Here is a 15262-nt window from a genome sequence, read left to right as displayed (position 1 = left end):
TATCAAGACACATATTTTTAATAACGAGGTTAAATTGGTGTGCATAACTATGTAAAAAATGCGCATGAGGAAAATCTTCTTTTATATAAACTTGAACACCATGTTTCGACCCACTCATGACTGCCGCGCCGTCATAAGTTTGAGCTATCAATCTTGACTTCGCGTTGTAAGGTTGTAACACTTCTTTCAGTACAGCCGATATCCCGCAAGCCGTGCGATCAACGATTGGTACAAAGCTGTGAAATCTCTCGGTAGGTTTACCATCTTTCACAAACCGAAAAATCACAGCCAGTTGGGAAACGCACGTGATGTCAGTTGTCTCGTCAGACTGAATCGAAAGGAACTGGCAATTCTCAATTTCCAGAGCCAAATGTTGTAAATAAATTTTATACATTGAGTCGAGCAAATCATTTTGGATATCCTTAGATGTCCCTTTCGAAACAGTTGCGGCATCAAGATGATCTCTCAATACTGTATCTAGGGATGTGGTGTATTCCACCATATCCAAAAATACCCCTCTATTAGAAGAGCCAGCCCGTTCATCGTGCCCACGGAGGGACAGCTCGTGACAACCAATGAACTTCAAAACATCTATCAATCGACCGAGAACATGGCGGTTTTTCTCGACGTTTTGGTTGTGCCGACGAATAGAAAACCGCGCGTCCTTCATCCAACTGTGCTGCAATATTAACATTTCCGAATGTTCGGTATTTTACTGCATTGTCCAGATGCTCCATAGAAGATTGATGATCCCTGGCACGCTCGAAAAGATGTTTAAGATTTCTAAAACCAAATTTACACCAACGTGAGTCACGGGCGGTAGCAAAAAGTAGGCAATAAAAACAAAAAAGTGCATTTTTGTCCTCGCTGTAACACAACCATTCGTGTTTTTTATACCAAGTTTCTGCGCAGAATGTACGCCGACGCTTTCCTCCGTCATGGGATTGTTCCAGTGAACAATTTTTTGGTTGATAAGGCCCAAGTCGTTGTACCTCTAATTTTTGTTCCAGCGGCAGCTGCGAAAACGGAGTGCGAAGTAGTGCATCAACCTTATTCATTATGAGGTCTAAGGCTAAGAAATGCGAAGCCGGAAAGAAGTGAGGAGCTCAAAAGGAATGTGGAAAATCGAAAGCAAATGGACTAAAGGGTCTAACGGATTCAAATAGCGAAACAAGCGACAAAAACGAAGGCGAGGAAACTATCAACTCTTCAAGCAACCAACGAACGAGAAGGAATGCGTAAATATGTCAACACGTTGTTGTAAGAAACGTCGGCATTGTGTCGTCATAATTTCGGGGCTAGCCCCGATCGGCCCCGATGATTTAGTAAAAGAAACAGAAAACAAACGAGACGAACGCGGCGAGTGGAAGATAAAAGAGAGAATACGATATACAATGAGCAACCGGGGCAAAATCGGCGTCGCCCCGTCGACGTTCGGCGAAGGCTTTGCGAGCGAAAAATGAACCATGTCGGGAGAATATGGCTAGTGTAGACAGTCTGTGCAACCGATATTGAGGTATTTTTCGAATATTTTTTATTATACCGAAAAAACAACCGGGGCATTGCCCGGTTGGCCCTATTGACGCGCCGCCACTGGTACACATACTACGAGAGTACCGATTATTGAGTCCAAAAAACATGAATTTTTATAATGATCCTATTTCATTATCAGTTGCTTCCAGAATTGCATATGACGTAACAAACGAATCAAATATCATAAAATACAAACCTTTTCAGTATTTACAAAATTCATATTGAACGATGGAGAAGCAGCCGACTCGCCAATCTGCTTTGCAAGCGAAAGCAATAGCCGCAGCAAAATTGGTTTTACAAGATTTGGATCCTGCAGCTAAAAAGCGAAGACAACTTTTCAGCAGTGGTCGTCCACAAGGTTTTACATTTAAAATCCTAAAAACTGCTGTGGTCACTTAGTGGAAAATTGTTCTTTAGTTCACGTATTCCACGGAATGTGAAAATCTTTTCAATAATCATATTTTTAACTATTTTTGAAAATCAAACAAATGTAAACATAAAGCAAATGTGTTAATATTATGTAAATATCTTTACAGGTATATTGGCAATTCATTTCAAAACTCTCAGGAATTTCAGCAAAACCTTTTTCTTCACTTCTACATTTGCTGGTTGCTCGGAAATTCGGTTATTCCTCAAGATATCAATTCAAGTTGGTAAAAACCGTGGTGTTTTTTATAGTAAAGTATAGTGATCGGAGTTTCCAACAGATTTAAACATAAATATATTAACTTGATTACTTTAAATTTTGCGCTCTAGAGGTTTTGTGATTTTTGATTTCCAATTATCCTCCTAGACCTAGACTATTTTATTATAAAAGTTGAAGCTTATTTCGAATGATGATCACAATTTCCTTTCAAAAATCAATAACTTTTAACGTTGCATTTTTACAGAATTCAGTGAAATGTTCAAAAGTCCTCACAGTGCGGAAAGATGCTGCCAATCAACAGAAATCAAAATTAGTATTGGGAAAACAGAATAAATTATGGCCACGAAAGTAAAGTTATATTTATTGAAGTCGTATGTTTAAAAAGCAATTCTGACATATGATTCTCTTTTTCCTAGTGATTTATTGATGAAACATGTTTCTTCTTGTATGTGAACATTCGGAGCATGGTGATGATTTCTATGTTTTCAGAAACCCTTTGCAATAAAAAAAGTCATGTACAATTACGGCTTTGTGTCAATATCTTCGCAAGTATTCGAGATTCGATCCGAAACAAACATTCGATTCGATTCTGAAATCATGTATATATATATTCAAAAACGCCTGGCCTGATTTCCTGCTTTTTCTAAAAGTAATAGCAACGCCATGCCCAATAACACTTTGTAAGTGTAAACTCATCAAACTATGCTTTTCTATGCTCAAATTAACAGATTAACTGGTTTTATTTTATTTTACCAGAGCAACACCTACTTCTAGTGACATGCGACAACGTGGCAGTTCGGTTATGAATCATAGAGAAAGTTTGGCCACCGGGCATGCTGAAATAACATTGGACGAATTGAAGACATTTTCTTTGGAACTTTCAAATAAACAAGACGATGCAGATAATAAAATTATACTAGAAATTATGGAAGCCGATTGCGCAAAAACGAGATCGGCATTGAATATCGGGTAAGTTTAAAAATCAATTATCTGATCTAAGTCTAGGATACTTGTAATTGATTTGACAAGTGCAATTGAATACTAGCTATATTATGTGATATATATATATAATTGATATTTTAAACTGACTTCATGTCAGGAGTTTCTAGAATAGGTGTAGACAATGCTCGAAGTAAATGATGTATTTTTGTTTATTGTAACAATGTTCATTAACCAATAGTAGTTCACTCAATAAGTATAATAAATATGTAATTTCATAAATAAATACAAATAAAACTTATATATTTGGTCAATCAGGTTTTGTCGAAATTATGGCAGAAGTCGAATTGGGTTCTGCTTTTATCCGACATTGTAAATTCTCATAAAACATTGATGCTACATTCGTTTATCGCAGAAGTTTCACTCAAACACGTACAATATAAATATATATATATATTTAACATTTATTTCCTTTTCAAAAATTTGTTATTCCAACAAAAATATGTTTTAGGTGTGCATCCTTACATCTGTTTGATTTAATAAAAGAAATGTACGGTACAAAATCTACGCCCCTCATGATAAAAGATAAAAGAATAGCAGATCTCGATTATGAATATGTTTTCCGATACGGTGCGTTTGGGTACGGATATTCACACGAACTGCAACAGTCAGAGATATCGATTTCACAGATCATGAATGAATCAATGTTTTTTCGATGTAAGTATATCAAGTCAGACCAGACAATTCGGATCCGGTCTGATTTGCTAAGACAGTGATTGTAGCCAGTGCTTCGCGAAAGACATCTAGGTTTTCGGCGTCCAATTATTGTGTCCTATTTCTTACAGTTGAAATATTTCGTGACATGGAATCAGAAATCAAAAACCACCAACCTATTTGGTTTTAAGATTAGTTTGCTTCATCATGACTGATGCAACTCAGTAATAACTATCTATTAAGATGGGACCTGAAAATAGTTGAGTAGTCCGAGCATATTTGATACCATGTTTTACTAATGTAAATACGAACTGCAAGGCGAGCATATCATATCATTACTTATCGATCTTAAGATCGGTAAGTATGTTGATAGGTATTTGTCTGTTTGCTTGTTTGTTTGTCTGTCTGTCTGTTAGATACACGCGATATCTCACGAAAGCGAGGATGAATCTGCTTCAAATTTTGCATGTGCATTCATCATATCTCGGATCAGAAGCCTATTGATTTTGAATGAATTATGTCGAATAATCAACTAGTTATATTATTAACTAGTGATAGGACACACGGTGTCACTATGGAGTAAGAGCGGATGAATCGAAACCGCAGTTTCTGTTTTGGGGGATCCCACAACTTTCAATCGATAAGTCTTCGGTCTCCGACCGATATTCTAGTTGTATTATTATTCATATATTATGTTTAGTGACTCCGCCAGCAGACCGAATGGATGACGATGGCCTATTAGCCCCGACACAAGTTCCTCCTCCAAATTCAATCAAGCGGGAAAGAAAGGAAGAGGACGAGGAAGCGACCATGCGAAATAAAGCCGTGCTATCATCAATTGATATGTTCAAATCGGTGAGATTTTTTTTATCGCATGCAGTGGCGGGCCTCGCCCCGGGCAGCACGTTGTAGGGGGCAGCAGAACCAAGCTGTAAAGTTTGCGTGATTACATATATATGTTTTTCTCGATGTGGTTTTATTTGATTAAATGATGATATTGGGTGTTTTGTCTTGTGTGACTGACATATAACCAAAAACTAACAGGCCGGCAAGCGCCCAGGAACTTCGCTGATAGTTGAGGCCTACATCCAAGCACCCGGTTGCTACTTACAGAAACTAGCGGATCTATAACGGCAGCGTGACTGTGAGCGGATTATCGAAACTGCTAGAGTTGTACATTTCGTAAAATTCTTGCGTTAGTCATATACTGTAGCTGATAATTAAAATACTGTTCGTGAAATCCCTAAGGTTTCCCCAGTTTATGGAGTATCGAGACAAAAAACGACATGTTCGAAAGAGTGTTTATTGTGCGAAAGGTAGCGTTATTGGAATTTCGACTTGGTTGACGAGAAAACGGCGATAAATCGTGAACAATTTGAGAACTTCATAACAATCGGCGCGTTTTTTCGTTGTCGCAATGGAAACTTGCGGAAACAATGCGGACTCTCTATGAAACGCACATTACTAGGGTGACAGGTAAACCCACGTGAAATATTCAATACAGCCGTATACACACTACATATAAAGTCTAAACAGACAGACAGAACGACTGATAAGGGGCTCCTAGAGCCGAGCTCCAACAAACACGCAAAAACGAGGTAATGTTTACAATCACGCCATAAAATCTATCACTCTTTGCATTGCATATTGTTTATTACTCAAAATTAGATACTCAATTGCTAGTTGCGAACGATCTTTCTCAGTGTTGAAACATATTTGAGGTCTTCGATGTCAAATTTATCTTTGACTTGCATCGCATAGAACGAGCTGCTGACGAGTGAGGTGGAGGAGGCTGTCGTTCAGGCATTTGTTGACAGCTAGATAGCGATTGGACATGAAATTAAGTGACTTGCTTTTTGTTAATTAATAAATGAGTTCGATTTTATACATGTGAGTTTGCTGTTTGGTTTGATGATTTATTCAATAAAACAGACGTTCCTATCGTACTTGACCTTTAATTTATTTATTCTCGTGTATAACGACATCTATAATCTGTTTATCCCCCGAATTAATTTTAATAATAAGGTTCATTATCAAAAACTTGCCCGGGCAGCAGAGAAGTTTGGCACGCCCCTGATCGCATGATACCATTATCACGAGTCAACAATTCCTTGTTTCTGAATAGCTTTCCTAAAAATTCTATAATGAGATAAACTTGAATAGATGCTTGAAGATATTTTATTCGGGACCAATGGGATCATTTTCTATAAAGTCTATCATAGAATTTTTCTGTATTGGCTATCTGAATACTACATTCCAAAAGATTATTATATTGTCCAAAGGTAGCTGTTTGGGGAGAGTTGTACCTTGCTCTGAGGCGGGTCTTTCGAATACGACATTTTTTACATTTCCTAATTTCCTTTATCTGATTATGTTAGTTTTTATTTAAAGGTCGACACGTCTAATGTTGACAATCTCCTGGAACATCGACATAGACTGCAAAGATTAAAAAGCGAATATCTGGCATTGAAAACAAGGAGTGACAGAAATAAATATTTGGAAAACTTACTATCAAAAACAGGCTAGTTATGATTTTTTTTGTTATATATAACTATTAGTAACTGGTAAACAGGGGGTTTCCAAGCTTAGAACATATTGAGTATAATAGCTGTGAATAAATTTTCGTATATAACAGTCCGCAAATAAAGCATGCATATATTTTGAAGGGCAAGCTACGGGAGAAAGCCAAAATGATGGCACAGCTGGAAACGCGGAAGAATCTCGTTTAGGTGGAACGGCTACGGACAATCAACGACAAGCCGATGTCAAGAATGTTATAGAAAACCTATCACCATTGCTCCTTATGGCACCCGGGCTGCAGTCTAGAGTTGGAGGGGAAACGAGGTGATATGCCAGTTCTGCAATTAATATGCAGATTGTTTACTGTTTACGATCGTTCAGCCACACAATGTATACGATTTTCCCACGAAATTCGCTATTATTCTGCGAGCTCATTACTTATCTCTCAATAGGGAGTTTGATATACCAAAATAAATAGAATTTTTTGTAAAATCAAAGAATCCCTGAAAACTGATCGAATTGACATTTTCCCACATAAGGTTGATTCAAATATTATTCAAAATGTTAAGATAAAAAAACATACATATTTTAGTTATTTTAAACATAATCGAAATTTATGTATTGGGTCTTCCCTTTCATTATTGCAAAATAACGCGGAACGTATTTATTTTTGGTCTTTACCAATGGTATGGTAGGTATGGTACTCGTGTAAACCTGCGCTTACATGCATTTGCAGCCCTGTTCCAGACGAATTCAAATACGGCATGACCATTTATTACTTTTATACATTTTCGCAACCAATATTGCTTTCAACAATGTTCGTTGTTCAGACGGATATTTCTGATTTGGGGATTGTGTGATTTGCACATATATTTCGATCATCTCCAGCTATTTTTGCATATAATTATCGTACGGGGGTACTTCCGAAGTATGTAAACCAAGATGGCGGACACCGGAACGTAGTATGTGTACCATTTTAGGGTTAGGCCATAATTTCATCCAATTTTCCTTATTTCAGTTCTATTATATTGGGACTAGCCAAGTGACTTTCGTAGCATTTGTACCTGAAATTATGGACTAACCTCATCCTGGTACACACACTACGTTCCGGTGTCCGCCATCTTGGTTCACATACCCCGGGAGTACCCATACGAGGGTACTCTACCAAGATGTCGCATAACTTGATTTCTAACCTGGTACACACCCTAAGTTCAGGTTGTGCGCCATCTTGGTGCGCATACTCCAGGAGGTCGGTCCCATACGAGTTTATTGTATAAAATGCAATGCACATGGTAAGCTTGGAAAGTATTGTACTCTAAATATAGTGCTAAAAATAAATATCGTGTACATATTCGTATTTCTACAACAGCTTCATGATAGATTTCTCGTGTTGTTTTCATTCAGACCCTCCCTAAGACCACGTGACAGCGCCAGACCTTCTGATTCCGATGGAATAGATCCAATGGAGGTAAATCTATGATACATACATCGCACTTTGTAGAACTTGTATCGGAAAAGATATTGTATTTAAATTAAAGGATGTTCTCATGTGAATAGTTTTGTTCACGCATGCATACACAGATGAAATGGAATACAATTATACTACAATTTTCATATTTGCATTTAGTTTACACTTGACTATGAATTACCAACTATCGCCTTTCGCATACTAAAATGATAATGCACGCAGTAACAATTTGGATTCAATGTGTGATAATGTTTTCAGAAACTTCGCAAGTTATATGAAGACAATATGGGAAGTAGTTCCAGCGAGGCAGATCGTCCGTCCAGCAGCGAAAAACAGTCGAGACCGACGACTCCACAATCTTCCGAAAAACGTGGCTTCATGGGGATTTTGAAAAAAAAAGTTTTAGCGCCTATGAGATTTAATAAATTGATGACAGGTATTTTTATCACTAGTTTTTTTCTGTATCATATGAAGTCCATTCTATCGAATACCAATTGGTGAAAAGCGACACTGTAGGATTCTCATATCTTAAGCCATTTGCGCAGAATACGATTCACCCAATTGATTTTACACAACAACTAGTGTTTACCGACGTTTACGACACGATAAACTCCCACATAAATGTTATTTGCGGTGTTTGAGAATTCAATTTTTGCTAATGATTTTCCTTTTCCTTTTTTGTGTGGGCTTGGCACCTTATCATTGACCAAACTTTTAAATATTTAAGGCGTGGCAGAAGCTCATAAACAGACTCAAGAACTTTCGAACGCTGAAGAAGGAAGGTCATCTCGACCCGGTACTCCCGACAACGAGTTGGACAATAGAAATGCACCACGTGTAGGCACACATAATTCAATATTTGAAATTGTATGCTTAAGAAATTAGCAGACTGGTTTATCACGTTACAATTTTTTCTCGCGCACTTAGATAACCGATGTGATGGCCAGGCTGACATCGGAATCTGCATCAAGAGATTCTGACAGACCAAGACGATCATTTATGGCCGCATGGACGAGACGTACGGCCCCTTCTCCCACCACAGTTGACAAGGAATCGGAGAACACTTTAAGCTCAACAACGCGGCAAAATATGGATGACGTAGAATAAAATATCCACCTTTTATTCACATGTGTATATTTTGCTTGACTTTTCAAAATAAAAATAAAATAAAATATGGTTTCTCGTTTAATTTGTCATCTCCGGTCGATGATGTCGTCAGTGTTCTGTTCAAAAATTGAGAATAGGACATTACAAATAGAACTTTCTACCGTAAAATTGGAGAGATGTTCTCACCAGACAACTACCTGTTTTAATATGTCCAAAATTTTAGCTCTAAGGTAGTTTTATGAAGGCATAAAAAGTACTGTTGGCAATAATAGCCACTTTCGAAGAATGAGATAGAGATAGACCATTTAAATATTGCTGTCCTATTATAATTACAATTTTTAAATTCAGCAAAACGTAGGATGATATTTCTACATTCGCGTTAGTAAAACAATACTTGAGAAATTTCGAAACTAAAATTACTTACATCTACAACAAGATCAGCAATTTTTTGATGACAAGCCCACTGGTTGTGATACATATGTGTCTGTTTCTCGACTGCAGCTAGGAGACGATAATACCATTCAACTAAGTTGTATTCGCTGTAGATGGGTATAACAAATGTATAAAAAACTGGAAGGGAACATCGTTCGGAATGACGGGCAGTGTGTTATGTTACAGTCTTATATATTATTTTATACATTATACTGACGAGCTTTATTATCACAGATTCATATTATAATCGGAAGCATATTGAATTCATTTCTAAATTTGAATTTTTGAGTTTGTGTTGCGATATCTAACTAAAAATACCGTCTACCAGAAAAACGCTTTCTATCTCGTTTATATCATCTCAGCGGCCCAGCAATAGCCTATCTCTCGTTGTTAGAATAGGACCTCCAGAAGTATGTGAACCAAGATGGCGCACAACCTGAACATAGTATGTGTACCAGGTTAGGGTTCAGGTTGTGAGCCACACTTCGGGAACGCCAGAGAATCTAGTTTGAGGTGAAGACGTGGAAACCCCGTCCAAAATCAATCTTACTGATCTGGTGCAGAATCCATGAATTCTTTATATTCTTTATCTGTATCGATGTAATCGTCGTCTTCTTCGTCTAATATGCAAACAAAGAAAAACATTCAAGGTGTATCGGTCGAAGAATTAATAAATTGTAAAATGAGAAAGTTATTTGTGATTTCTGGTCACAGCACTATAGAAACGTTATCCTGAAATAATTCATTTATTTCGTACGTTGCAATCTTACCAATTGATCTCAAATCAGAAATAAAACTCACCATTGAGGAAAAATTGTCTTTTCAAAATTTCCATATGCCCATCACTTCCATTTGAAATACTTTCATTGTCTTTTTGTTTCTTCAACTATCATATAATTGAAATTGAAATTTAGTACTTAGCATTGTCAGTTTGAAAAAGATGCATACCTATCTAATAACTTATGAAATTAATTATTGAGCAATATTATTAAGTAAGAGATAATAATCAAAGAAATACTGCATGACCGAGTCAAACCGCATCGAAATTCATTATTGGAAATTGAATATTATAGATCAGGTATAAGTGTAACTATTTTTCTCAACTGATGCCTTGTATCTAAACTCAGTCATATTACAAATTATCTAATCGTGAACCGAAAGTTTCCAGGTAAAGATATTCCGCTATGACGATTCGCTGTTGCAGAGTTATAATATTTTCTATTTTGTGTAAATTTGTGCGAAGCAGCGTTCAAAGCAATCAATATAGGTAAATAAAATGATTTAATTGTGCCACAATGCCAATTTCTGCATCTATCTCCTGCAGGCGATAAAACATGCTGGTTTTGTATATGTATGTATGGGTTTATGATTTAGTTTTTCTGGCGTGAATAATTTTTACGATTTATTTTTTCAGCAAACCTTTTTCTTTTCCTCCATTAGTCTTTCTTTTTCCTCTGCTTTCCTAACGAGTTTGTCCTTCGAACATAAAAGTGCATTTATATATATTCATTATTTTGGATTTTACCAATAGCATTATCAATGGGAAACGGAACTAGTCAGAATTACACAAAATGATTCAAGATATCGGTAAATTAGAGTTTTCGATTTTCTTAAAATTGCAATCACAAGTTTGACTTTTAAAATGCACCTTGCGTTATTTGGCATGTCAGTAGAATAAGCTTTTCATTTCAAAGACTTGAGTATGACTTTGACTATCTAGTATAGATGAATAGATATGATTTTAATGAAATCAAAGTGTGTTGGTGTCTTTGTGCTATTCGTTGTACTAGATTGGTTCTAAGCTCAATATCTCTCAATCAAATTTGTTTTCAGATGATCCACCCCCAAACACTTCATAAAACTTACCCTCAATGTCAGTTGAAAATTATCCACCAAAACAGCAATGAATAAACTAGAAAATGAAAATAAAATAAATGAGTAAAAACTATTTCATTGGAGGCCAGCATTAAAGTATCAACCTGACTAATAAATCCTACATTATGTTAGTTATTTATATTAATCCTTATTTTACTCACTTGAGAAACACAAAGTATTCAATGATGATGTATGACAGTAAATAGAAGAATGCGGGAATGTCAAAAAATCCTGAAAAATGTAAGACAATTCATAAGTGAGCGATTAACACATTGCTTTGAAATATACAAAATCGCGAGGAATTTTTTCTAACTTACAAACTATATCATGATAGCGAGTAATCAGAAAACAAATTGGATAAACGTGTGGCGCTGCAGAAGTGTGTGTGGGGGTAACTAAATTTGTTCGCCTTTTTCACATCAGTTGTGTGAAGGGACTGAAAGCTATGAGCAGGGGATGTATTCACTTGGCTAACACAGACAGTCCCCAAAATCGTAATATAACTAAAATAAAAAAAATCGAGATTATATTATTGCCCAACCCTAAAATGAAGTGATAATATATGAACACAGTCCTGAACTTTAGCTCATCAAGTTATTATTTAAGTGGGCAAGAAGATAACTAACTATACCTTGCTTGTCGCTCATTCCTGTAAATATTTCAAACCAATCGTCCAGTGTTAGAAGTTGTACAAGAGTAAACGAAGCTGACCAGAAGTTACCAAATTGCTTGGGATCTTTAGTTGCAAAGAGGCCTCGTCCAACAACAGCAAAAATCACTGAATATATACGACTTGTTTTTACTGTGCACTCTGATTTTGATATCATTATATATATCAAAATTATATTGGCAATATTGAAAAGTTCTAATAATAAAAATCAATTCTCGGTCTCATGTGTAAAAACGACGAACTATCATTTTTTTTCAAGATATGAGATTATGTCTCGAGTTTTGTCGAACGTATCACTCCATTGTTAAAGATTGTATTCACTGAATAACTAAATATATTATATAAAATATATTATATTTTATGCCTTTTATAGGCATTTAAATAGCGATGAGTTGTTTTTTGAATGAGTTCAGAATTTTTTTTTTCTAGATTGGGCTTTGTTTAGACTGCAAAACACAAACCAAAAATATTCTTACCGAGAAATGTTGTCATAAGAGTCATAATTGCCCCCAGAGACTGGAAAGAGTGTAGACATGTGATGAGAATAACTTGGATATTCTCTAAGAAGCGTATAGTTCTCAACACTCTTAGTGACCGCAGTGCTCGTAGTACACGCAATATCCGAAAGATACTCGCTCCACCACCGCTGAAACTACCAGCACCCATCGTCAACGGAGCTAGCATTTCAAAGATACTGGTGCACACAATTACAAAATCTGGAGAAAAACGTTTAGGAGAAATTGATAAAAGTAGGCCTATATGTGGAAGCCTATCTATATATGTTTACCATAGACTACATATATCAAAGTGTAATAATCTATTAGTGAGTTTATTATTCATGCCTATACTGCTGGGTGATATAGTTAAGAGCCATTACGATATTTTGCTGCTGTATACATACCAAAGGCAGAACTCTTGAATAACTTTAAAAACTTTTGCTCCCATATGCAACACATTTCCTTTTGCAGCTGTGGAGTGATATAGTAACCTTGATTTGTGTTTCGAATTCAGTCCATTTTTTGACATTATTTTTGACAAAGTGTTACTTTATGACCAACAAAGCATAAAAACCCCCTTCAACAAATTAAAATACTTACCGAGGATATCCCAACCTTCTTTGAAATATTCCAACCGTTTGACGTATATTTTTAGAACACATTCAGCCACGTAAATCGCCATAAATATTCCATCAATAATTGCAAAATAGTAATCGAATCGAACTTCTACACCTCTCCAGGTTGAAAGCACAAGCATGAGCGTGTTGATCAAAATGACTATCATGATAACAGTGCTAAAGAATCTTGTATCCAAAAGATTTTGCATTCCTGAAAAGTGCGAAGGAAAGTTAGTTTTTTTTAGGCATTTTTTCGACATGTTCTGATTGCGGTGAATTTTAGGCTAAGGTGTTGCTGTTGAAATTTCAAATAGACATCTCAGACTTATGCTCCAGCTACATTTGTTATACCTAGTTCAGCTTTATATTCATTCGGAGTGTGATAAAGTGCAGGACGTTCTATACCGTATTTTGGTTATCCAACATGTGGATTGCAGTTTCTTGGTCGCGTTATATACTGTGTTTCTTCGAAAATAAGACTGGGGTTTATTTCAATTTTCTTCCGAAAAATAACACTAGTGGTTATTTTTGGAGGATGACTTGTATTTTCATTTATCAAAAACAAAATTACAAAGTAGAGAATTACGAGATTTTCAAATATACAAATATATGAAAACCGATATCTAATTACCTATAAATAACACGTTTTCACTGAAAAAAACTGAAAAAACATAGATTATCAATCATTCAAAACATGTAGAAGAGATTTCTTGCTATCCACAAGGTAAAAAAATGTGTTATTGACTAGGTCTTTTTTTAAGAGGAGAGCTTGTATTAAAATTATTTTTAAATTCAGGCTTTTCAAATTATTTATTTTCAGGCTAGGTCTTATTTTCGGTGAAACACGGTAATTCAAACTGCATCTTTGTAATACCTAAAATTTGCATTGAGATAAACTTTGAGAGAACTTTAGTAGCATACATCATAGAATGTTACTAGATATTTGCAAGTGCATATCTTCAAGCTTGTTTACCTTTTCTAAAACTGCTGGCATGTTCATCAAAGTCAGTTTTCTTTTCAATTTCATCTTGTACGCGTTTGATATCACCCAAGTGCAAATTCACTGTTCTCAAATCTAACAGTGCGTCTGTGGATCCCTTTACGCCAGGAAGTGTTACTGAGCCTATGCGACGACCGTCGATACTATAATAAAAAGTGAGAATTTTGAGTGAGGACAAAAACGTTTTTTTTCAATGTTGTAGCGACGATGGAGTCGTGATGGGAAAATTCGAAGTTGAACACTCAAGATTATTTAAACTCGAATTGAGATTGGACTCTGAGGCTATTTATTTTCAAATATTGATATATATATTCTAGGGGGTTAAATTTGTACCTGTATCGTTTCGATGTTGTATGAACAGCACTACTCAAAACCGATGATCTTCTGCTCGACATGCTAAAAGGACGCACTAGAGTTTCTAAATATTGTAAAATTCTTTTTTTTTGTTCAATAGTTTTCATTTTATATGATATTTGTGACGCAATAAACCCCTTTATCAATTTTTATACTTGCAAATGAGTCAAGCGAAGTTATCACACGATTGAAAAATTCCAAACGGCATACGACGTTATGTTATGGGACATTTCTAAAATTATTGAACTATTATCGCTTTAATTACCATGAATATTTCTTGACTTTTATGTATTTATTCGTGAAGGCAAATTCTGCGACCCATAATACTGTAATTTTCGGGTCCGTCCTAGCTGACAGAATTTTCAGAATAGAGCGAAAAGGTTGTTTGTTTTCAGGCATGGTATAAAAATAAAGGCGTGAAATTGCTTGAGAATAATAAGTATATTTCTTTGTAGGTTTTGTTTTTCCTATTCAAGTTTAATTAAATACAACTGTGGTTCAGAAGCGGGGGCCACGTACGATTCATCATCGACAAGTACTACTAAGACACTGGAAGATTGTTGAAATGCCAATGAAATTTCAGTCACTTTTTTTTCGTTTTATTCATACATTTCGATTTCATAATCATATACTGTATTTGAATTTTTTTTACCAGTAAGTCGGATTCATCTGTGATCGTGCAAGGCCAGGCTCCTTATTGGCATATTCTCCGTTGTTTGTTACCATTCGCCAAAATCGCATAACATTGAATTACCAATGGAAAACGTTTGATTTTATTACCTCTTATAACCTAACGCATGTGAGACAAAAATATGGCAACTGCTTTGAAAAGCAACGTCCTACAAATGCATCCCGCAGTCCAACTGTTCATTTTCGCTCGCTGTGTGATA

At 35.9% G+C, this 15262-nt stretch overlaps 2 protein-coding genes across 2 annotated transcripts; one reads left to right on the top strand and one right to left on the bottom strand.

Annotated features, from left to right (window-relative positions):
* Positions 1 to 1733: 1733 nt before the first annotated feature.
* Positions 1734 to 9009, top strand: LOC120326319 (uncharacterized). Its single transcript, XM_039392580.2, has 12 exons — positions 1734 to 1891; positions 2070 to 2182; positions 2424 to 2527; positions 2936 to 3148; positions 3630 to 3835; positions 4533 to 4687; positions 6224 to 6353; positions 6499 to 6676; positions 7757 to 7820; positions 8079 to 8256; positions 8548 to 8657; positions 8748 to 9009. The coding sequence occupies exons 1-12, from the start codon at positions 1762 to 1764 to the stop codon at positions 8925 to 8927; spliced, it is 1761 nt and encodes a 586-aa protein (XP_039248514.2). The 5' UTR covers positions 1734 to 1761; the 3' UTR covers positions 8928 to 9009.
* Positions 8912 to 15082, bottom strand: LOC120326320 (cation channel sperm-associated protein 1-like). The gene is made up of 13 exons (XM_039392581.2): positions 15025 to 15082; positions 14352 to 14436; positions 13992 to 14161; positions 13002 to 13229; positions 12381 to 12620; positions 11866 to 12012; positions 11396 to 11465; positions 11226 to 11271; positions 10779 to 10835; positions 10161 to 10245; positions 9910 to 9979; positions 9352 to 9466; positions 8912 to 9043 (listed from the first exon to the last, which is right to left on the bottom strand). Exons 2-13 carry the CDS (start codon positions 14411 to 14413, stop codon positions 9014 to 9016), a joined length of 1320 nt encoding a protein of 439 aa, XP_039248515.2. The 5' UTR covers positions 14414 to 14436; positions 15025 to 15082; the 3' UTR covers positions 8912 to 9013.
* Between the last annotated feature and the right edge of the window lie 180 nt (positions 15083 to 15262).

This window comes from Styela clava, chromosome 4, assembly GCF_964204865.1.
Source record: "Styela clava chromosome 4, kaStyClav1.hap1.2, whole genome shotgun sequence".
NCBI lineage: Eukaryota > Metazoa > Chordata > Ascidiacea > Stolidobranchia > Styelidae > Styela > Styela clava.
Note: the sequence above shows the minus strand (reverse complement) of the source record. Positions and strands in the feature narration are given on the sequence as shown.

Coding starts and splice junctions, on each gene's coding strand:
- LOC120326320 (XM_039392581.2), bottom strand. CDS start 14,413: ATGTCGAGCAGAAGATCATCGGTTTTGAGTAGTGCTGTTCATACAACA. Junction 11,466..11,865: donor AGGAATGAGCGACAAGCAAG/GTATAGTTAGTT, acceptor TACATTTTTCAG/GATTTTTTGACATTCCCGCA. Junction 10,246..10,778: donor TAATGGAGGAAAAGAAAAAG/GTTTGCTGAAAA, acceptor ATTATATGATAG/TTGAAGAAACAAAAAGACAA.
- LOC120326319 (XM_039392580.2), top strand. CDS start 1,762: ATGGAGAAGCAGCCGACTCGCCAATCTGCTTTGCAAGCGAAAGCAATA. Junction 2,528..2,935: donor AATAAATTATGGCCACGAAA/GTAAAGTTATAT, acceptor TTATTTTACCAG/AGCAACACCTACTTCTAGTG. Junction 4,688..6,223: donor CAATTGATATGTTCAAATCG/GTGAGATTTTTT, acceptor TTTTATTTAAAG/GTCGACACGTCTAATGTTGA.